The 24,441-nt window shown below is 36.7% G+C and overlaps 1 protein-coding gene across 1 annotated transcript in view; it reads left to right on the top strand.

Moving 5' to 3' along the window:
* The window catches only part of SLC6A5 (solute carrier family 6 member 5), a 54,396-nt gene extending 30,609 nt beyond the window's left edge, over window positions 1-23,787 (top strand). Inside the window, exons 9-13 of the mRNA XM_087704253.1 lie at window positions 1,712-1,843; window positions 3,003-3,102; window positions 16,582-16,682; window positions 22,143-22,310; window positions 23,632-23,787. Of these exons, the coding sequence (XP_087560379.1) occupies window positions 1,712-1,843; window positions 3,003-3,102; window positions 16,582-16,682; window positions 22,143-22,310; window positions 23,632-23,787 (657 nt within the window). The remainder of the gene's footprint in view (window positions 1-1,711; window positions 1,844-3,002; window positions 3,103-16,581; window positions 16,683-22,142; window positions 22,311-23,631) is intronic.
* Window positions 23,788-24,441: the final 654 nt, after the last annotated feature.

Genomic DNA, 24,441 nt, shown 5'->3' with positions numbered 1-24,441 from the left:
AGTGGTTGCAGGCTGGGATTCAGCACAGATTTTCTGACAAATTTAGCATACAACTGATGATGCTATACATGTTTCTTCAAAGTAAGTGACACTGAATTCATTTATACAGGATTTGAGATTATTATTATAATTGCCTTTGGTTTACAAATAACTAATGACTTGGAACTCGGGTATCACCTTGTCCCAAGAATTTCTACCCTTCCAATTAGACCAAATTGGATGGCCATGCTGCAGATCCTGTCAACCAAAGAATGTTGGCTGACAGGAATTAGAATATAAATTTATTCTGCAGCAGCCCCTCCTATCTGGAACGTTCTCCCTTTGGAGATTAAAATGGCCTCAAACCTGTCAGCCTTCCATAAAGCTTTAAAGATATTGTTATGCTCCTGAGCCTAGGGCGCTACATGTGCCAAAGGCCCGCCTCCTGGCTAGATAGTTAACAGGCCAGATGTTGTACTTTATATGGACTCAAATTAGAAGTTTTAATTTTTTGGCATTTTAATGGTTTGAATGTTTTAAGATTTTAATTGTATAATATATGTTTCTGAATTGCAAACCTCCCAGCCTTGCTGAGATGGGTGGCTATCGAAATCAAATAAAAAAAATAAACTAATAGTATCTATAGACTAATTATCAATTACAGACAATTGCTAAACTGCTATATAAAAAAGGGTGTGTGTGTGTCAGAACATTAATCAGAACTGTATGGAGCATATCACTCACATGCTTCAAACCAGGGTACCTGCGAGACTACCTACTGCCACCTGTAGCCTCCCATCGTCCAGTGCGATCCCACAGAGTTGGCCTCCTCAGGGTGCCATTGGCCAGACAGTGTTGGCTAGTGACCCCAGGGGGGAGAGCCTTCTCTGTGGGAGCGCCTTCCCTCTGGAATGAGCTGCCCGCGGAGCTTCGTATAATCCCCGACCTCTGGTCCTTCCAATGCGCCCAAAAAGTTGGCTTTCCCAGCAAGCCAGACTGGCCTGAACAAAACAAAATAAAGTATTGATCACTGTTAATTTTAATTCAATTTTTTTAAAAAAAATGTATTGTCAATTTTAATTGGGTTTGGGATATTCCATTTAATTTTTTTTAACTTTTATATTATGTGTTTCTTTTAATTGTTGTACGCCACCCTGAGTCCTTGGGAGAAGGGCGGCATATAAATCTAATAAATCTCAATCTCAATCTCAAACAGATGGAAATCCAAATAAGGATTGAAGCAAAATGGAAGAATGGGAGGGCTTAAAATGTATTTAGATCAACTTGGTGAATGGGGAGAATAGGATGCTGTGTACACACCTGTATTATTGTTCCAGAAAGGCTGAAGTCATAAACATAGCGAATGACAAGAGATTAAGAAGAATCAATGTGGTGAAATTGGGTAGCTAATGTTTAAGATGAAAACTGCTTCTGTAAATCATTTGAATGACACATGATTTTCTCCCCATCTTTTTTTATTTTAATTTTTGACTGTAACAAATGATCTGTACTTTATTAATAATATTTGGCTTACTTAAAATACTTACTTAGGTTTGTCATGAATATAATTTATTCATTCCTAATTTTTAATCTGTGAAATATAAAATGGACAAAGCAGAAACATAGTGAGATAAGGGATTTCCCTTAAAGTATGATGTTCAAACTAACCAGAAATCTGATGTTTTACTCACTGATTGCTACTGATTTTTTTCTTTTTTCTTTGACATTTCAGTTTGCCACTATTGAAACCATAGTGACATCTGTTTCAGATGAATTTCCGAAGTATTTACGAACCCACAAGCCACTGTTCACTCTTGGATGCTGCATTTCCTTTTTCATCATGGGTTTTCCTATGATCACTCAGGTAAACATATATTACATTATGTGCTGTTTATGTGCCAGATCCAATTAGAAAAACCAGCCCTAAGAGTAGATTAACTCCAGAGGAAGTGCAGTTTGAAGAGAAGTTTCACTGATCATGAAAATGTATGACAGTTCTGAAGCCCTGTTAAGCATATACAAGTAGTTCTCGACTTACTGAGCCGAAAATTAAAGTTGCTAAGCGAGACCATTGTTAAGTGAATTTTACAATCTTCCTTGCCATAGTTGATAAGTGCAGATGTTAAGTTAGTAACAGTAGTTAAGTGAATTTGGCTTACCCATTGATTTTACTTGTTAGAAAGCCACAAAATGACCCCAAGGGCATTGCAGCCATTATAAATATGAATCAGTTGCAAAATGCCTGAATGTTGTGATCATGGAGATGCTGCAACAGTGTGAAAATAATTCACTTTTTCCAATGCCATTGTAACATACACACGCAGGGCTCATTGAAGCCTCCAGATTTCTGGTGGGTCCCTTTGGGCCATTTTTCTCCCTACCCAGCTTTCAGGGAAGCCTCCGGAGGACAAAAAAACCAGCTGAAAATCAAGGCCAAAAAGCAGCTGGCCAGCATGTGCATGCGCACTGGACAGTGGTGGGTTTCAAAAAATTTTGGAATCTCTTCTTTAGGTGTGGCCTGCTTTCCGGGTCCGCTGGTGGAACCTTTTCTAACTGGTTCGGTAGATTTGACGAACCGGTTCTACCGAACTGGTGCGAACTGGTAGGAACCTACCTCTGGCGCTGGAGCTGACAGGACAACACCTCACGTGCCCTCAGAAATGGCTCAGTGTGCCATCTGTGGCACACATGCCATAGGTTTTCCCTCACGGTTCTAGTGTATATAGGAATTTCAAATAGAAAAGCTCTGCCATCATATAAAAACCTAATTTGATATTCATTTCATTTTGGCTACTCCTCCCCCCATTTTTTTTGTAAAGACATATCAAAAATAGACATTCTTGAAAAAGTCTATATTTATAGTTCATATTTTCATATTTATATTTTCATAGTGAGATGGGGCTTGATGACAAAACAGCAGTAATTGTACTTTTTTCTTACCACAATTATTAGTTGGGTTCCTGCTGACTGCATCCTAAAGTCAAGTGGCATTTCTATTAATAACTATTTGTTTTTAATTTTAGGGTGGGATGTACATGTTGCAGCTTGTGGACACCTATGCAGCATCTTATTCTCTTGTTATAATAGCCATCTTTGAACTTGTTGGCATTTCGTATGTTTATGGTAAGAAATGGAAATGTTATCCTTAGGTTATGCAAATAGTTCTTACATGTGAAATTGGGATATTGATAAGTAACAGATAATTCCACAAATACAAGTTTTAAAATGTTATTCATTTAACATTTCAAAATATACGTCTAAAAGAATCTTAACCAAATATTTTTGGATATTCCATCAAGGGCAATGTTTAGTACTGTTACAATTATATTAAAACTGATTAAGTCAGTAAATAGATAGCAAGTTGTTATCATTAATGTGAATATGACTTAGTGAGAGATATAAAAGTAATAATGAAGCATATAATCTACACTAATTAATACAGCCCTCAAATAAGTATGTAGGCGTGCAGCAGTCAAGATTAGGGTTCTAAAATGATTACAAATTAATGTATTTCTTATGATTTTTCAAGGCCAATCCACGTGAATATTTTAACTGGAATATATGACTGAATAATGATGGCATATTTGAGCTTAATTACAAAGATGCATTCATAGAAAATACAAAATTGTAACAACAGAATTATGACCAGTAGAATAGGTAATTGCTGTCTCCAAATGGAAGAACTTGTTCCATCAATGGAAGACTTCATGATCCTGCCAATGGAGATGATATTATTGATTCCTCATCCTTCTTAGATTACCATCTCTTACAAAGAATGACCCGAGCTTTACTCACAGAAAATATTAATTATTATCCATTGGAAGAATGTTCATAACTCTTTTTTCTCTAGGATACGAATGTGTATCCTGTGGAACACATCTGTGTGTTCTTTGGAATCCCAAGAATAGCAGTGCTCATATTTGGTGGCAAATTTCTGATTTTGGCTGACAGAATTTTTCTAGTAAACTATGGCTGATAGCTCAATATGCTTTTCAAGAAGAAACTTCAGCCCCCTCCTTAAAAAGCCTGCCCTTTTTGATAACATCACTATTTCCCCTCTTCCATTGTGTAATTGCAAATATTGCCTAAAAAAAATATTCCCTGTGACAATGTGATCTATCCTGCTCTTGCAGGTACTTTAAGACAATTAAGACATTTCTTTTGGCAATTAACTTTGAATTGACCATATATCTGTCTTGGACAGCAAAGTTTCTTAATACAGACAGACATGCGTGGTAACGACTGTATCTAAGCTAAAAGTCAAATTTACTTAATTTGGTCTGACTATTGTAGAACAGGCTGTTACTGACAACTCTAGCATGTTTATGACTTTAAAAGTGAAGTGTGATTTCCATATATATGATCTTTGCATAAATATCATTATTCCACTGTGATGATCCTCCCCTGTACATTTTGTTTGCCTGCTTTCCATAATGCCACAAGATGTTCTAGGTCATCCAGTACGACTAAATCTCCTTTTATAGAAAAAGCAATTTTCTATCTACCGCTTACAACAGCAACCTCTTTTCCTGAAGAGGCTGATGGTGTTTAGTAACACTGCATTGTTACCAAAGGTCAATAGGGATGTCAATAAAGAGTGTTGTTATTAATGTCCTGTTGCCATCCTTCAATGTTACGGAGATTTATAATTGGTCCGGTATGCATGTTGAGATCTGGGATTTCTAAGAGAGGCTTTTAGCTATAATTTAGAACCTGGCACATTCATGGAATTTCATTTTTATAAAAATAACTGCAGGGGTGTTGTCAAACAGACAACACCCAAACAGAACAAAGGAATATTTTGTTCACAGGTACCAGCTATTGGTCACCTGATAATTGGTGTTACCTGATAGTATATTGCCATTAAATTGGAAGATTCTAAAAGTTATTATATCTATCTTCCATGCTGATAGTTTTATTTTTACTTTTAAAAACAAGTGCTAATATGAAATATATAGGAGACTAATTTTTTTTTTATCATTGATCCCAAGAGCACTTTCTTATAAATAACAAATTTTTATATTATAAATTATAAATTCTTTACTATATTGGCCCACATTTTGCCATTACATCAGATGATGAATAAATGAGGTACTTTTCCCTAAACACAAGTGAGAAGACCTTGATTTAAATAGTCTTCTTTGTTACAATTACACAACCCCAAAATCATGATGGTTTGAAAGATTCCAGACTTTACCAGAAGGAATGAGAAATCTGTCTAAATAAGCCTATATCACTTGTGAGAAGATTTCACTTTCTAAAAATTGCCAATACTGTAGATTAGCCCAGAAATAACTATTCACAAGACCTTTCAAAGCCAAATGATGCACATACCCTGTTTCCATGGGAACCAATGGGAGACATACATATCTTTAGTCAAGAGAAGGATTTATAAATAAATAAGCTGCCGACACATCTCAGATTCTGAAGTTGGAAATAGTCCTACCAGGATTATACTGGGTATAGATTTGAAGTAAAGCGCTTTCCTCGTTTTCATGTAGCTTTGAAATACAGCAATATTTTGAAACACTGCTCCAGATGTTGTTTATAAAATGGGTGATTGCATGCTGCCGTATGTCTCAAGAAGGAAACATTTAAATGACAGGCAACTCTTTACATCTTACAAATTGAATGATTGCAAATGAATTGAATACTCACTAGAAATATTGTACGACATTTCAACTTTAGGGCCTCCTTACAAGATTTGTATTGCTTCTTTGTGCTATTTTATTGCAATAGAAACTCATTGCAGACTTACTTGGAAGAGGAAAGCTCTCCTATAAAGGAGTATTCTTATAAGTTATGTTTGTCCTTAGAGTGGATAAAAATGGAATTATCTTCTTGCTTCTGGTACAGAATGTCAAGTAGCAATAGCAATAACACTTAGGCTTATATACTGATTTACAGTGCTTTACAGTCCTCTCTAAGTGGTTTACAGCATCAGCATATTGCTCCCAACAATATGGGTCCTCATTTTACCGACCTCAGAAGGATGGAAGGCTGAGTCAACTTTGAGCTGGTGGGACTTGAACTTCCAAACTGCTGGCAATCAGCAGTCAGCAGAAGTAGCTTGCAGTTCTGTACTCTAGCTACTGTACCACCATGGCTCATAGTTTGCTTCTCTTATCCCCAGCCCTACGATTATTGGAAATATGTTATCTATGGGAAAAGCGATTTACTTCTATGTTAAACTAATACAGCAAATCTAAAATATAGGAAAGAGTTTTCTCTCTTTCACTGAGAAATGATCAAGCTCTGTGCAACACTATTGCAAGATTCATAAAGAAATAGAGATTCAGAGTAGAAACTGAGAGATACCAGCATAATTCATTCCTCTTAAACTTTTTCTAGTTCAGTCTTTATCCTCTGACTTGTTCTCTTTTTTTATTCTCCCTTTAATCTAAACAGTATATGTTTTTTTTTGCTTTGATACCCTTTTCAAACGTTACTTTTCACTTATTCCCTCTCATACAGATTCAGTTAGATTAAACACTTGTAATGTCCTATTTGATCTTTCCTCTCTCTCTTTCCTTGATTATTTTTATGACTTGGAATATAAAAAGGTGCTTTAACAATCTCAACTTGTGGCAACCTCTGACTGATTGTATTGGGCTCAAAAGCTAATTAGGTTAAGAACATAAGAACATGGGTTCATCTTGCTCAGCAATCTGTTGTTATAGTGGTCAATCCATTGCCCCCTAATCTCCCAGCAGATGGCCTTCAGAGATAGTCTCATTGACATCAAGGCTAATAGCCAATAATCTCAGTGATTTCCATGAATTAATCCAACCTTTAAAAATTGGAGTTACATCTTTCATTTGTCCTCTTCAAAGGCCATGTGTAAAAACAAGTTTCATATTTAGTTAGAAAGTTTATGGACTTGGATTTTAATCCATCAATAGATGCTATTCAATATTACATGTTGAATTTCAGTTTGTCATTGTAGTCTAGTACTTCTTTTCTTGTTCCCATTATAATATAGTTCAGTTCATCTGAGTCTCTTCCTGAGAATCTCACCCAATTTTGCTCCTAGGAAGGCAAAAGCAAAGCATTCATTCGGGTTCTTTGCAATTTTCTTAGCACCCTTGATTCCTTCATTGTTCAAGACAGGGGTCCCCAACCCCTGGGCTGTGGACAGGTACTGAGTCGTGGGTCATTGGGAACTGGGCTGTGCAACTGGTTGAATGCATGAAACCATCCCCTTCTCCACCACTGCCACCATGCACTGCCACCACTGTTGTCAGTCTGCACAGCAGGAATGGTTGGAGACCACTGGCTCAAGAGACCAATGGTTCCCCTGGCTGGTTTTCTGTTTCTAATATATTGAAGAATTTTTTTATTATGTGTTTTCACAGCTTTGGCAACATGCCTATTAAATTTTCTTTTTGGCTCCCTCATTGTCTCTTTGCATTTCTTTAGAGTTAATGTTGCTTCTTCTTTTCTTGATTAAGACAGGTCTTCTACTTTCAATCAATACTTTCTTGGTGCCCATAGCCTCCTTTACTATGTCAATGAACCATGCAGAACTTTTCTTGGACTTTAGGGGCATTTTCCTTATTTGTGTCTTATTGAAGTTTTAAACAACAATCAAGCTTTCTGGGGGATACCCTTTTGATATTTTTTCCCCGAGTTTCACTAGTCTTCTTAATTTTGAGATGTTTATATTTCTGAAGTCTAATAGGACTGTACGGGATTTGCTAGCGAGGCTATGGCTTTTTTCAATGTTCAGCTTTATGGCATTACAGTAACTATCCCAAATTCATTCAACTACGTATATTTCTCCTGAGCAGGTAGATAAGTTCAGCGTTGCCCCTTTCTTTAGGTCAGTTCCGTGACTATCTGTTCTGGCAGACAGTCATTTATAGTATCTAAGAATATTTCCTTGGTCATAACTTGAATGCACATTCATCTCATATAATTACAAGACTTCCTTTTTGGGGATGTCTCTCTGATATCACTCTCCATTTCAAGAGCTAACATCTTGATAAGGGGATAATAGTACACTTCCAGTATTTACTTGTTTTAGGATCTGATATTTCTACCTAGAGTGATTTTGTTGATCTTCCACTTGGGGGATGTGAAGATCATTTGAGTCAATAGTCCCTTTCACATACAAGGCCATGCCTCTTCCATAGGGTGCTCCCTGTGTTTCCCACAGAGTTTGGGAACAATCAGGAACAACTATATACCTTGTAATTTGACTACCATGTTTCAGTACTATGCCCCACTACATCTATAATATCTTATAAGACCAGTTTACCATTATGTTTATTAATTAGGACTGTAGGAAGTTTGGGATTAAATGACTCTTCAGCTTTGGACATGGTCTCTTGACTAACCATCCAAGTCGTTGTAGTATCTAATGCAGAAAAACATACTATATGTGGTGCCTCCCATAGTGCTTATAATCACTCAGCCATTTGCGGGTTTTCTTGTTAGATTAGTATTTGGGAGATTAAGGTTCAACCTTATTCTCAGATATATCGTGGGAAATCCTGAGCAATCTCTACTTACTCTCTGTGTTGCAGAGAAAAACTAGGAGCAGACCATATCTTATGTATACTACCTTAAATTCCTTCATGAAAAACAGGATACAATACTAATTAAATATTAAAAAAAACAGGATGGAATACTAATTAAATATTATAATAAAAATTATTAAGCATGTATTCCTTTTAAGGGTATTGAATGGTATTTTAATTGTAAACGTAAGAGTTTTGGTGTCTTTGATCAAGATGTAATCTTTTCTGACGTAAAGCCCTTTGGATAATTTAGATTACATTATAATGCTATTGTAATTTCTAGCCAGTTAGAAACATGCTGCCTTGAAATTATGGAACTTGAAGTTCAACATATCTGAAGGGAAATCCTATTTAGTTCTTTAATTGCTTCTGGGAAGCCGCATATGTCAGAAAATAATACTTCTTGTTCAGGGTTGAAATCTACTTACCTTCCTTACTGGTTCACAAATGTGAGCGTGTGCGCCCATGCGCTGAGCATAAAAAATGGATGTGATGACATTCGGGCAGGTGGACAGAGCCTGCTACTAGGCACACCTGCAAAGGTAAGTAAAACAATGAGGAAGGAGGAATCCTCTGTGCCATGCAATTTAGATTACCTAGAAAACAGTAAATTCTGCTTGAAATACCAGTTCACCCAAACTGGTAGCATTTTTTTTACTACAGGTTTGGGTGAACTGGTAGCATTTCACCCCTGTTCTTGTTGATAGTCTTTTCAGTTTGGCTAATGAAAAAACTTGTACAACAATGGCTAAACAGTACATTACAATAAAATTTGTTTACAGTTTAATGGAAGGCAGTGCATTGAAACAGAAAAAGTTAAAGAAAATGCGTTTTGAGTTATTCTCCATAACCAATGAAACTTTTATGCCATTCTGGTTTTGGCCACAGAGTGGCAGAAGTACAACAAATTCTACCTGACAGAATAGGGTTATTCTTAACAGAGGTACAGATGATATCAAATGAAATGTCAGTTGTTATGATCACACGGCTCTTATTATCCCTTCATGCTCGTTGTTCTCAACAACTGATTGATTTGCTTATTTATAAAACAAAGGTTCTGGAGCAAGCCCACCTAAGGAGGGCAAGCAAAATATAAGGATAAAAATGTAGTAATTCAGTGTTAAAAAAAAAACCAAAAGCATGTAGTAGACCACAAGCAAATTTAAACAATAATGCATATTAATGCAGAACTCACAGAACCAAGTTACATAGCATCAATCTTCATGCTGTAATAGTTTTTAAGGAATTCAAAGGAATTTGAGTGAATCACCCTTAAACTGCATGTACCCATACAGTATTTTTCCCCCTTCATCTCCATTCTAAAAGATTATATTGGTTTCTAAAATAAATATCTGCAATTTCACTTTAACTGAAGGTGAAATTGGGAAGAATGACTTTATCACAGCTTGCGGTCGCCTTTAAAACCTCTGTCGCGTCTCTGAAACATCAATCATTTTTCTCAATAATATGTAATATTTAAGTTGATAGCAGTAAGAAAAATGATAGTGAAGAAGGGTGAGATAGCAACTATTCTGATATATAGTCCAGTGTAAAGTGTTATGAATATACTGATGACACCCACGCAACATTCTGCACATCACTGCTCTTGCCTTATCTCCCTAAATGTCTGTTTGCAGGCATGCAAAATCTAAATCCAAATAAGATGGAGGTTGTGATTGTAGAGTTTATGATATGAAAGATGAGATGAAATCTACTGCATTGTCCCCAAAATGATGTAGCCTGAGAGTGCCTTTGGATCCAGGAGTAGTTTACACCAGCTCTACCTTGTAGAGCAGGGGTCGCCAACCTTTTGGATCTCAGGGACCACTAAATTCATAATTTAAAATCCCACAGACCACTAATATGAATTTTTTAAAAAGATAATTAGTATTTAGTGCAGTATAAAAAAGGCAAATAATTTTTCTGCGGGCCACCAAAATTTTCTCACGGGCCATTAGTTGGTGACTGCTGTTGTAGAGGACTAATCTCAGGAAAGAGTTGTATAGGATGAAAATAATAATAGCAGGAATAGCAACAACAATAACATTGTACTTCCGTTTCGTTCTCAGTCAGGGTTGAAAGTACAGGTAGTCCTCGAGTTACCACCACAACTGAGCCCAAAATTTATATTGCTAAATGAAACATTTGTTAAGTGATTTTGCCTGATTTTACCACTTTTCTTGCCAAAGCTGCTGAGTGAATCATTGCCTTTGTTAAATTAATAACGGGGTGGTTAAGTGAATCTGGATTTCCCATTGACTCTGCTTGTCAGAAGGTTGCAAAAGCTGATCACATGACCCCCGGGCACTGCAACCGTCATACATATGAACCAGTAGCCAAGCATCTGAATTTTGATCACATGATCACGGGATGCTGGAAAGGTCATGTGAAAAATGGTCATAAGTCACTTCAGAGCCACTAAACGGTCGTTAAATGAACTGTTGTTAAGTCGAGGACTATCTGCAAGCTGTAACAAGATGCTATGCTTCAAAGTTTATTTTATTTTATTTTTTTACTCCTCACTCTGCTCAATTGAACAGGATTTGATTTTAGAGTGATTCTCTTTTCGGTAGCACATTAACAAAATTCCGAAGTGATATCCTCCAGATTAACCCCTTGTAAAAGCATCTCAGTTCTTGGCAAATGCCATTTACACCTTTGTTCTAATTTGTTTTGGATTTTGTCTCTTTCTCTTTTTCCTAAATACTTCTTTCAATTTGATATGCTGTGTGTTTTAACTGTAGAGAATTAAGTTCTTTAACATTTAGGCAACACCTTTCTTTGAGCATTTAAAACTAATGGGCATGTTGTTATTGCATCTGGCAAGGGCTTTTATAATAGATTTCATTTCTCTTCCATTTTTAAATTAGATTTTTAAATTAGAAACGTCAGGAAGCAAGGGAAAGGAATCAGTTTTTCTTTTGAAAGATAGTTAATTCCATGTTATAATTTTTCAGAAAGCATGATATCCATTTCATATGCTGTATACTATATGTATAAGGTATACCTATATACATTTTAATTTATTAAATGAAAAGTGAATGGTTGGGATGCAGAGGTCCTGTAGCAGTAGACCTAAACAATCCATAAATCAAATTAATAAATTGGATTTTAAGTTAAACTGATTTAACATACTCTATTCTCCCTCCTATTTCTTGAGAGCATAATCAAAGCTAGGTTTGCCTTCATTCATAAAACTAGGTTTATTTCAGACATTATTGAGAGTTCCAAGAATGTTTGTAACTTATTTGGAATAGCCAAAGCCAAAGTAGAGAAGATTAGAATTGTTTAGGACAGGGAACCCCAAACTTGGCAACTTTAAGGCTTGTGGACTTCTTGGAGTTTGAGTCCACAAGTCTTAAAGTTGCCAAGTTTGAAGACCTCTGGTTTAGGAAATGACCGGGCTCAGTTTGAAGTCCCTTAGCACCCACAAGTGATCTAGTCCAGCCCTCTGAACTCCATTGATTCTTATCTACCACCAATTTGCCTTACCTATTCAGAGTCTTGAAGTGAGCTAACATGGTTTAAACCTGCACTCATTTGAACAAACTTGGTTCTTGATTCTTGGGCCTAACAAATTGTGTACTTTTGTTAACTGCTCTTTCTGTTATATACTTTTATCCAGGACCTTTGCATTCTGAATGCTTAGGACAGTATTTCTCAACCTTGGCAACTTGAAGATGTCCAGCATTCGCTGGCTGGGGAATTCTAGGAGTTGAAGTCCGGACATCTTCAAGTTGCCAAGGTTGAGAAACACTGGCTTAGGATGTTTTAACAGTACTGTTGTCCAAAAGTGAGAGATACCCTCTTCCCACCTCAAACAAGTAAACAGAAACCTCTTCACCCAATTCCATTAAAGTTCAATCTTACTCCTCCTCCATCTCCATTAATACAATCAGATTTGTGTCTTTAGTCTCACAACTTATAATTGGTTTTATAATCAGATTGTGAAAATTGTAATAAAGAGGGAGTCATTACAATGTGAAAAACAGTCCCAACAAAAGGACTATCTGGAAATAGCTCATCAACATTTTATATTTTTTATTCATGAGTAATATGTTTAAACTGTTTCAAACTTTAAAAATTTAAGTGGTGCAGAAGGGCAATTGGTGACAAGGTAATGCAGAGAACCCCAGAAAATACCAATGCAATAATTTAAAATAAATACAATTATCAGAATATCTGTTACACGAGAAAGCAAAAGCTAGATTAAAAATGAAACAAAACAAACTGATGAACATTTCATTTACTTTAACTGATAGACAAAATTTAAATACTACATTTGGTGCTATTTATGATAATGGTGTTAAATCCCTTGTCATTAGCAGGGTTAGTTTTTATATGAGCATTAACACACTGAGCTTGGACATTTTATTTTTTAATTCATTAGAAGAAAGCGTGAATAGATGTGACTTTTGGCACAATTATAGGCCAAAAGCTATATAAACAGTAAAACTTTAATGGGCTGTTAAGAGGGACGATATCTATTGAATCTGAATATTGGTTAATATTATAAATTTACATCATTTGCATAATTACATAATGGCTGTAAATGCCCCATTTTCATTAAAATCTTGATTTAATCCACAAATTCTTTAATTAATTAACAGACAGTATCTATGAAAAATGGACAAAATCTGAACAACAAAAAAAGTATATTGTATCCAGGGTCCCCTACAGGTTTGTGAGGATTTATTGTATTCACAACAATCCAGGTTGTTAAAAAAGAGAGAATGTTATGTAAGTTTTTTAGGATTTTAAAATATGACCTTTGATACCTCTCAATTTCTGATGATGCAAATATGAAAAATGTCTCAAATTGTAGTGCTGGAGAAGGCTCTTGAGAGTCTCTTGGACTGCAAGTAGCGAACAATAGTCAATCTTAAAAGATATCAACCTTGACTATTCTTTGGAAGGGCAGATACTGAAGCTCAAATACTTTGGCCATCTAATGAGAAGAAAAGACTCATTGGCAAAGACTGTGATGTTGGGAAAATCTGAAGGCCCAAGGAGAAGTGGACAGCAGATTATGTGATGGTTAGATAGCATCATCAATGAAATGAACATGAATTTGGGCAATTCTGGGAAACAATGGGGACATAGGATGCTAGGGGGTCCTAGCATCCTATGATCCAATGGGACATGAAGAAACAGGCATGAACAACAAGATTCCTAAAGCATTTGGTTGTTCCATTCAGACTGTGGATATTCCAACCTTCCTCCTCTCTCCCTTCTTCCTGAGCTAGAGAAGGAAGAGTGAGGAACTTCAACATCTCAAGCCAAAATGCTGACAATACAGAGAGATTCAAAAACTTTACCAGCTCTTCATGCCTGGGAGAAGCTCACTTCTTTATGGAGAAATGAGATAATTGGGAGATGAATTAGATCTAGATCAGATAAGTCTAGAAGCAGTCTTACTGAGGCAACTTATCTGCTAACAATGAGCTAACCCACGGGTGTCAAATTCACCATGTCACGTTGCCATCATGTGATGTTTCACAATGTTTTTCCCATTTGCGGAGGTGGGTGAGCGTGGCCTGCGCGTGACGCATCTGACCTGTGGGCCACCAGTTTGACACCCCTGAGCTAACCTATCCACTAACAATGCACAGGTTTGATGCATTCCTGCTGCTGTAAAACAAAGGGCTCTCATTAGAATATATAGATGGTAAAAAGAGACATATTAACCTTGAATCTGCAAAAAAAAAAAGGCTTTAGTTTTATAGTTTGTTGTTGTCTTGTATTTTTCCCATACCGATTGCTTTTTTGGTATCTATTTTATCAATAATGTTTCCTTGAATTCCTTCTTGCAAACTTTAGTTTAGGTTTTAATCTAGGAGAATCCATACAATAAGCTCATTAGGCAGCAAGCTTTTAGAATCCTTAAAAAAGGGAAATGATTATTAAACATTCTATTATTGTTGTCGTGTTACTATCGGAGAAAGGATTGGCATTTGGTACTCGGAATCTGTTTGACTTTTGGTATGTTGTATTAAGGCCCTGAGAAGAATGTCTTAGATATAATGATTGAATGAAGAGCATTACTTTCATCTAAAAGGGGAATCAAATTAATGGTTACTGCATTGTTGAGCAATGAGAAGAATGCATGTGTACATACACACATCAGAGATGGTATTCAGCAGGTTCTGACCAGTTCTGGGGAACCAGTAGTGGAAATTTTGAGTAGTTCATAGAACTGGTAAATACCACCTCTGACTGGCCCCGCCTCCATCTAATTCTCTGCCTCCCGAGTCGCAGCTGATTGGGAGGAAATGGGGATTTGGCAGTAATCTTCCTCTGGAGTGGGGTGGCAATGGAGATTTTACAGTATCCTTCCTCTGTGATGCCTACCAAGCCACACCCACCAAGCCACGCCACTTCCACCAAGCCATGCCACAGAACCGGTAGTAAAAATTTTTGAATCACACCACTGGTACACACACTGACACACAAACACCTACTTACTTTTCCTTCCTTCCTTCCTTCCTTCCTTCCTTCCTTCCTTCCTTCCTTCCTTCCTTCCTTCCTTCCTTCCTTCCTTCCTCCCTCCCTCCCTCCCTCCCTCCCTCCCTCCCTTCCTTCCTTTCTCCGTCCCTCTCTCTCTCCACCCCTTTCTTTCTTTCTTCCTTCCTTCCTTCCTTCCTTCCTTCCTTCCTTCCTTCCTTCCTTCCTTCCTTCCTTCCTTCCTTCCTTCCTTTACATTATACACTTTCCATCTACTATGATAGATTGCTGCTGTGGTAACAGAAGCTGGTGTATATGAAAGGTTGAGATTTCATGCTGGAGTAATATCTAAACATATTCAGAGCAGCAGTCAGCCTTGTTCTGTCACTCTCTCCAGAAGAAAAGTCACACATTTTTGTTTTTGTTTTCGAGATGGGATGTTTTGTACTTTGGGAGTGAATAATTAATGTTTGTTGCAGTGATTCAGTGTTATGTGAGTTCCTGTTGGAAAGCATTTGTCACTGAGCTTGCTTAGTGATAAAGAGATGTGAAGAATGGCGATGAACAAGTGAAAGAAAAGGAAGTCACACAATCCATCCATCGTTGGTTGGTACTGGATGGTGTTCTGTTGCTGAATTGCAAGACTGAAAAGGAAGCTGCACCAGTTCAATATTAGTCCTTTTTTCATTAAGGCAAAAATATACCTGCTGTGTGCATAAAACTGGTGCAGCAAACTAGATAATGTGAAAGTCTTGCAAAGGCCTAGCAATCAAAAGAAGTAATGGACTGAAATAATGTGGAAATGATGGCCCTGTCTACATTATTGCCATCAAAAGAAACAATTCTGTTTCTAATGGAAAACTATCTGGATTTCTTTGTGGTATTTTACATTACATTTACAATAATATTGTATTGCTGTTGAACAATTTCAAAGTTAAATTTCAGGCCTTGATTTCTTTTCCTTATTGGAGAATCCAAAGCTTTATATACAAAATATTCTTAAATTCCATCCCCCTAATTTTTACTCTTGACTTGAGATTAGAACACATACAGCTTTTTTTTTATTATATGTTGTATAAATATCTAAAATAATAGTACCCAATTAAAAATGAAAGATTTTTGTTCATCTAAGGGGATTTTTTTAAAATCAACCAGTGTTGAAAATAAATATTAGCTGTGAGCATTACTAAATCAAATAGAAAAGAATCATATTTTCCAAAATACGGCTCAATTTGCTTTCAAGAAAGCAATTTCAGAATTCTGAAACTGAGACCCCTCAACTCAAGTTTCTAAATATTCACATGTCTTCATCAATAAAAACAATGCTTCAGAATAAAAATAAGAATCTTAAGTACATGTTGCTGTGGACCACAGGTTGTGTTCATTTTATTCCTTATATTGCAATATATTAAATTAATGTTTATATAAAATGTAACTTTGTAATTCACCTATTAGTATGGCTTCCCATATGAGTAATCCGTATTATAGATATCATAATATCTATGGTCTTGAACAGCTTGACTGACAAATCAGACTGCCTGTTTTTTCTATAATTAGACACAAGGGGGATCACCAGAGATCTTAATTGTAGCTCAGTCTCTTTTTGCATTTGGATTTACATGTGTTTATTTTACAGGCTTGGAAAGATTTTGTGAAGACATTGAAATGATGATTGGATTCCAACCAAATAGATTCTGGAGAGTCTGTTGGGCTTTTGTGACCCCAACTATTTTAACAGTAAGAACTCAAGGAGCGGGGATTAAAAGGGGAAATTGTCTTTATTAGTTATTTCTGGTATTTATATGCCATCAAATTATTTTTAAAAACTCCCTATAGGTGTGTCTGGGCAGCTTTTCACTATTGATTGCTATTAATGGCCAAAACATACATTAGGTTAAATTTGGTTTTTATAGAAGCAAAAATCATGAAGCTAAAATACAGACTTCTAAGGTGTATTTAAGCACTAGAATTACATTTATGTAAATTTCAAGCACCAGGATATACCTCAGCATGAACCTTCTTCACTGGGTGTTATTTTTCCTTTTAATGTTGATCCTTGGCTTCCATGTTCTCATACTTGATATGCATAAATAATCTATTCAATTCTTATCTAGCACTATGCTGGTAGAGTTTAATTAGATGCCAAGAAACTCTCCATTAAAAGCCCTATTGAAATGTGCTGAAATGAAGTACTGTGTGTCTGCATAGCATCTTCTATTATTATCTTTGGCATCCAAGCAAAAGAAATTTTAGTGGACTGTAACCAGAATTCTTCCCCATGGGTATATTAGATTATATTTTGCATAAATATGAATTAAACAAACCTTTAAAGTGGGTGTGGGTATGTGCATATGTGTCTATACTCACAATAAAATACTGCTCCCATTGCAATTTCCTACATGTAGAAATATTTGCTTTCTATAGTAATTTTCTCTAGTGTCATTGTGGAAATCTTGCATATTTCATAGCACATTTCCAATTAATGGATGCTTTTATGTCTTTCTTTTAAATAGCCATGTGGGAACCGCTTAATGGTGAGATTGCATATTAATATAACAGGAATATGTATGCCAGGATCATTTGGGTGGGGATATTTTCCCATATAATAGTCATTAAATTTGGATACAGAAGGCTAAGATTGTGCAATTGACCTCAGGCTTATATTGACAGCACAGAATGTTGCTCGGATGTTCTTTCTAAATTGTCTTGACGAAATCAAATTGCCCAGAAATAATTAGTACAAATATAGTACATGAAAACAGTGCCCCAGCTTATGCTTAACAGTAAACCATAATGCGATATGGTTTCAGTGACTCAGTCCATTATTGCTTAGCATTATATGTCAACCAAGCCATATGGCTCATTTAATAACACCCTGGTTAAAAGAAACCAAAGATTACTGCATAGGTTGTTTCAGAATGATATCATTAGTTGCAAAACATAAACAGTATAACCACTCTTTAGTCTATTCCAAACCATTATTATGCTTGGAATCAGAGGTGATATTCAGCCAGTTCTGACAGGCTTTGGAGACAGGCTCTGAATTTCCACTCTGTAGTGGAGATTTTGAGTAGTTCAGAGAACTGGCAAATAGATTGTCCCCACCCCCACCCCTGCCGATCTTCTTTTGTTGCCCTGAACAGGAGAACGGAGCTGGAAAGCAGGTTAGTGGGATGGGGAAGGAATAGGGGATTTTGCAGCATCCTTCCCCTGTCACACCAATCAAGCCACACCAGGGGTGGGTTCCTGCCAGTTCTAACCTCTTCTATAGAGGAGGTTCCACAAATCTACAGTGCCATTTAGAACCGGTCCCCTGCCCGTCCGCACATCATCAAGATGAAGAGCGAGAGGAGGAATTCTGGGAGTTGAAGTCCACAAGTCTTAAAGCTGTCAAGTTTGAATACCCCTGGGTTTTTTTTCTAAAGGGTTAGTGGTACAAGGGTCTTGTAACTTGACAGCTTTAAGACTTGTGTGCTTCAAATGCCAGAGTTTCTGAGCCAACATTTTGGTTGCTAAGTAAGAGCGTTGTTAAGTGGGTTTCACCACATTTTACAAGTTGGCCCTGCCCACCCAGTCACATGACTGCCAAGCCACTCTCACTCGGTCACATGGCTGGCAAGCCACTCCCATCCAGTCACATGGCTGGCAAGACACTCCCACAAAGCAGGCCACATCCACAGAAGAGGTTCTAAATTTTTTTGAAACCCACCACTGAGCCACACCCACAAAGCCACGTGCACAGAACCGATAGTAAAAAAATTTGAATCCCAACACTGCTTGGAATGCACTGAACATTCACGTGTATCTCATTATTAGTGTCAGGTAATGGAAGAGTCCTCAAAATAAGTTGTATGTTTACATGCTTTTTTAAAAATAGAAATAGCACAAAGCTGCTTTCTGTGCAGCACTAAAATTACTATTTTTAAAAAACATATTTGTGAGTTGGTAGTGCCATCTCTTGCAAAATGTTCATTACTTTTTAGAACAACAGTTGTTCCATTACTCAAATTCATTCATTGAAGCTGAGCAATTGTGACAAATTGTTCTAGAAAAAATGGCTTTCCTTTTTTAGATCAAAGCTAATGTATTCCAAAGGAAAGCACAGACAGACAGACATCCAGGAGAATTTAGGAACAGCTAATTCCCAGCGCCACTAGGTGTCACTCTGTTGAAGCAACTCCACTTTTAAAACATAACACATTTTGAGATAGTACAATAAATAAAGGCAAATGTCAATTTCTTTCTCTCTCTCTCTCTCTCTCTCTCTCTCTCTCTCTCTCTCTCTCTCTCTCTCTCTCTCTCTCTCTCTCTCTCTCTCTCTCTCTCTCTCTCTCTCTCTCTCTCTCTCTCTCAAATAATTTTACTTTGAATTGGGTTTGCATTTATTTGTCATTCTTTGTTTAAGAAAGCATAGAGGGAGTTTTAGGCATTTATTCATTTATAAATGTTTTTGTACACAATTACACCTATTGCATTTTTGTCCACAGTATACACATATCTCATTGTTGCTAAATACAGCTAACAATTTAGTGAGAAAGTAAAAAGGGGTTTCCTATGTCTGAATCGTTGGCTGTAATCTCAAATCATCACATTATGGCATGGAAGCTTTGCCTACTTTTTAAAAAAATCATAGGAGAAGCTTTCAATTTGTATTGTATTCTTTGTTCCTCTTCTGCTCCAAGCAGCATTGTCTTTAGTCTCTACACATATGCTTAGGATTTCAAGGTTAAGTGGTTAGAGATCCCTGAAAGTATTGCTATATGTAAAATTGAGATTTGAAAGGTGGGTAATCCCTGTCTGACAGTGATCCTTCCCAGCTATAATCCAGTAGGATATAGAATAAGAAACAAACAAAAGTTTGTCCTTACACTGCATTAGGGAAAAAGGTTTCTCAACTAGATGAGGTGTTTTCTGACTTAAGACTCATTTTTTTTCCTAAATCCATAAATTCTATAGTAGCATATCTCTTTTTTTTATATCTTCAGAAGGCAAAGTAAACACTTGGAAGGACGTTGTTATCATTCATGCATTGAAGTCATTCAGCTGTTGAGAACCTGCTTTAATCCTATCAGATGTGACTGAAGTCCAAACTTCAGTGCATCTGAAGATTAAAGCCTCGTGTTTCAGCAGGCAGTGCCTGTTAGTTAAAAGAATGGAGTCTTCTGGAAAAAAAAGAAAAGGGCACAGCCTACAGTAAATAATGTGTTCATCAGCAACCAACAGCATTTGAATAAATGATCAGGCCTTTGAAACAATCTGGTCCAGATTCAACTGGCCTGACTTGAAAGCAGTAAATAATTTCTACATGGATTGCTCTAGAACAGGACTGTCAGACTGTCTGTGGGGTATATGCAGCATACGCTGGCCACGCCCACAGCCAGTTTAATGAAGGGGGGGAAAGTCCCGACATGTCACGTGACACCACCATGACGACATGACTTTGACACCCCTGCTCTAGAAGGTCACACAACAGTGTTAAGCACATCATGTAACCTAAGAATTTGGTTTGCTGCAGGGAATACAAAATAACGCTAAGAATTAAGCATCTAGGACACACAAACTCTTTTCTTTTCATCATACATACATATGCATCTCTCTCTCTCTCTCTCTCTCTCTCTCTCTCTCTCTCTCTCTCTCTCTCTCTCTCTCTCTCTCTCTCTCTCTCTCTCTCTCTCTCTCTCTCTCTCTCTCTCTCTCTTTTATTATTCCTGAGCAGGTGCACTGGGGTAGCAGGAACAGATTGGCCTGTGGCAGCATTGGGGGAAATGAAAATAGGCAGTCATCTGCCAAGTTCTGCAAAGATGTATCTCTGCCATTCAGTTTAGCTGTTGGTGCCAGACATGGCTGGCTCTTTTCTGCCTTGCTGTCACTGCAAAGTTGACATGGGTGCAAGTGGGTCAAGGAGCTTCAGCTTAGTCCAAATCCCCTGCCTGTCCCAGATTGCTAGTTATTTTCCCACCAGGTGCGACTCTCAGCAGTAACGTAGTGCAGGTTAACTGTTTTATATTTCAGGATCCAAATAGAATACCTTTGGCTGCAGCTTAGACTTTTTCCTAAATACCTCTAAAATGCTTTCCTTTTTTTCCCTTTGTGTTCCTTAGCAATACAACATTGATGTGCAGCTGTTATTTGTATTTTCCCTTAGCTATTTTTTAAAAATACAACACAGCAATTATTGAATGTGGATTTAAGCAAAATAAATGGAATGGGCAGTAGCAATGGATCCATTTTTAACTGTTTACTTTTAAATCTTCATCTAAATATATTACTCTTGTTGTTCCATATCAGGAAAAGATGGATCCAATTTAGCTATGGAGCAATTAAATATATTTCATATTATGAGGTTATTGAAGATGCATTATAATCATTTGCATTTTTTTCTTTTTGGTTAAGGCATTCAGTAAAACTAATATTTGATACCTTGAAATAATTAATCTTACAGTTTGAATTGATCCCTGTTAATCTGAAGTTAACTCAGCCACTTTTATATGTTCTCTTTGATAAACCTCCATTAAATTATTGCATCTATATGCAGTTCACAGAGAACATCGAGCTATGCACCAACATACAGACATGTGGCTCTTTATACTGTAAATGTAGTGGACTAATAAGATAATTACGTTAAGCTATGCTGCCAATAGACTGAATAATAACTTGTTTTAAACTGTAGATATAATATTGTGGTTTCGTTTACTCAAAAAATATTTAACTTTTTCCATTGAGTTATATAATATTTACATTAGGTGACATTGCCTTAAATCTGATCATATACAGGTAGCCCTCAACTTATGACTGCAATTGAGCCCAAAATTTATGTTGCTAAGTGAGAAATGTGTTAATTTGCCTCATTTTATGACTTTTCTTGACCCAGTTGTTAAATTAGTAACATGGTTGTTAAGTGAACTGTTTTTTCCATTGACTTTGCTTGTCATAAAGTCGCAAAAGGGGATCGCATGACCCTGGGATGCTATAATGATCATGAATATGAATTGGTTGCCAAGCATGTGAATTTTGATCATGTAACTATGGGGATGCTGCAATGAACAGTCACTAAATGAAGTGTTGTAAATTGAGGATTACCTGTACAGTCATTTATTATGAAGTCGTATATCTATACGCACAATTGTTTACACTTTCATAGAAATTATCTGTATTCATTTAATATCTTGATGCTAATCACACATGTTTTTTTTCTAGTTCATCCTTTCCTTCAGCTTCTACCAATGGGAGCCAATGACTTATGCCACCTATCATTATCCAGGCTGGTCAATGGTACTAGGATGGTTGATGTTGGCTTGCTCTGTTATTTGGATTCCTATTATGTTTGTGATAAAAATGCATCTAGCTCCTGGGAACTTCATTGAGGTAACTACTATGCCTTCTATTCTGTTCCCCTTTTTTTTCCAGAATTTAGTATAGGATTGGCCTATCATATGTTTCCAAAATCATGTTTAGAAAGTTTTACTCTTTGGTTATTATTGATCATTGTTTCCATTGGATGAATGAGCATCATCTGAAGGATGACTGTTGTGATCAGATGAATTCAAAACATACGTCTAACATGTACAACTGTAAGAAATCCGTGGAAATATCCAGAAAATTTTATACTTTAGATCGTTCCAATGTGAAGAACACACTGAAATAGGTAAAATATGGGGAAGAACCACAGTTTGTGCATTTTGCTTAGTGCCTCTCACATTACCCCAACTCAGTGGTGGGATTCAGCCAGTTCACACCACTTTGGGAGAACCAGTTGTTAGCTTTCTGAGCAGTTTGGTGAACTGGTTGTTGGAAGAAATCATTAGGGCAGAGAACCGGTTGTTAAATTATTTGAATCCCACCACTGCCCCAACAAACAAAGATAAGAGTGATATTTTAGAAACTTTCAAAGTTAATTTATAACAGCACTTATCCTTAAAAGTACTGTTTTTATTTATTTTTACTAGAGAAATAGGCTTCCAGTGAGGTTCAAGATAGGGCAAAATTCCCCTGACTCCATCTGAAACAATTTGTTCATATTTCATTTTCAGCAGAATATTTCCCGAGCTTCTCAGTTTATTGCAATTGATTAGGGAGGCATAAGTTGCAAAGTGGTAATTAAGCAAGAATTAAAATAATTGGTATGGAGACTCAATTGCCTTTAATAGGTAGTAAACATATAATTGTTCCCTTTAATACTGTCATAAATATGTTTCCTTTTTTCTGTATAACATGTACCAAATTATGTCTTAAACACGGAATTCAGATTTTCATTGCCTCAAACTCTGCAGAAATATCCTAGTTTCCTGCCTGCGGATAGAAATAAAATTGTAGTATGATAATTAAAATATATATTTTTTCATTTCCTGCTGTTTATTACATTCCTGGTCATCACTGCATTTTTTTCAGAAATTTGCTAAGCAGAAGTCATATTATCTTGATGCCCGAACCAACTGCTCAGATGATTTGGTTAAGCAATTGAGAACATTTGCCGTGGCATTTGAGCTTAGTTACTAGTGACTCAAATGGAGAGATAATTGATAATGGTGAAGGCTACATAAGTAAATGGAGTTTTTATTTATTGATCTTGAGCTAAACAAACTCTGTACCTCAGATACTTTAATATTGTTTTCCAGACTAACATTGAGTAATGTTACTGTAACTGATCCTGATCTGTATTTGTAACTGATTCTCCCTTCCCTTACAGAGGCTCAAGTTGGTCTGCTCTCCACAGCCAGATTGGGGGCCATTTTTGGCTAAACATCGTGGTGTGCGTTATCAGAATATGATAGACCCACTGGGAACGTCTTCCCTTGGACTTAAACTGCCACCAAAAGATTTTGAATTGGAAATGCAATCCTAGTAATTCTCCTACTTGTGGCTATGTTGTACAGTTCTTTCTTTCTTTCTTTCTTTCTTTCTTTCTTTCTTTCTTTCTTTCTTTCTTTCTTTCTTTCATCTCTGAAAGTGGTTCTTTAGCAAGTAAGATTTATTGTTGCATGCTCACAGTAAACACTAGATAGACCACTTTAAGTACTAGATTTTGTTCTTCATACCCATTGGTGCCAGGAAGGAATACTTCACTATAGAACGGTAACAGATGTTGCAGTAGGATAAATTGTTTTGTGAATGCTGGGCCAATTTTGCTCTTAGGGCTAATTTACATAATTTGGTTTGTTTGTTGCAGCCACATGGGTAGAATACAATAATGCAATTGCTGACACCATATGGACATCCAGAGAACATTGCTTCACTGTTACTGATAGACCAGTGGATTGGCAACTTTGTACAGCACTGGGTTGTTAATTTGTTGGGGGGGGGAGTTGTACACCTGTGATTGTTATCTTCTTGGGATCTTAAAAAAACAACCAACCAACCTAGCACAAAAGTATCTTTTGCATAATTATATGATATGGAAAAGCCAGCAAGGGCAAAGCAAAGATAACGAGTTAAGCTGACCAGCTTTCCCTGACTGGGTTTATCATATTTGTGCTCATTAATTTTAAGGGACATTAAA

This window comes from Thamnophis sirtalis, unplaced genomic scaffold (genome assembly GCF_051295495.1).
Source record: "Thamnophis sirtalis isolate CommonGarterSnake01/CBP01778 unplaced genomic scaffold, rThaSir2_p1.2 scaffold_1, whole genome shotgun sequence".
NCBI lineage: Eukaryota > Metazoa > Chordata > Lepidosauria > Squamata > Natricidae > Thamnophis > Thamnophis sirtalis.
Note: the sequence above shows the minus strand (reverse complement) of the source record. Positions and strands in the feature narration are given on the sequence as shown.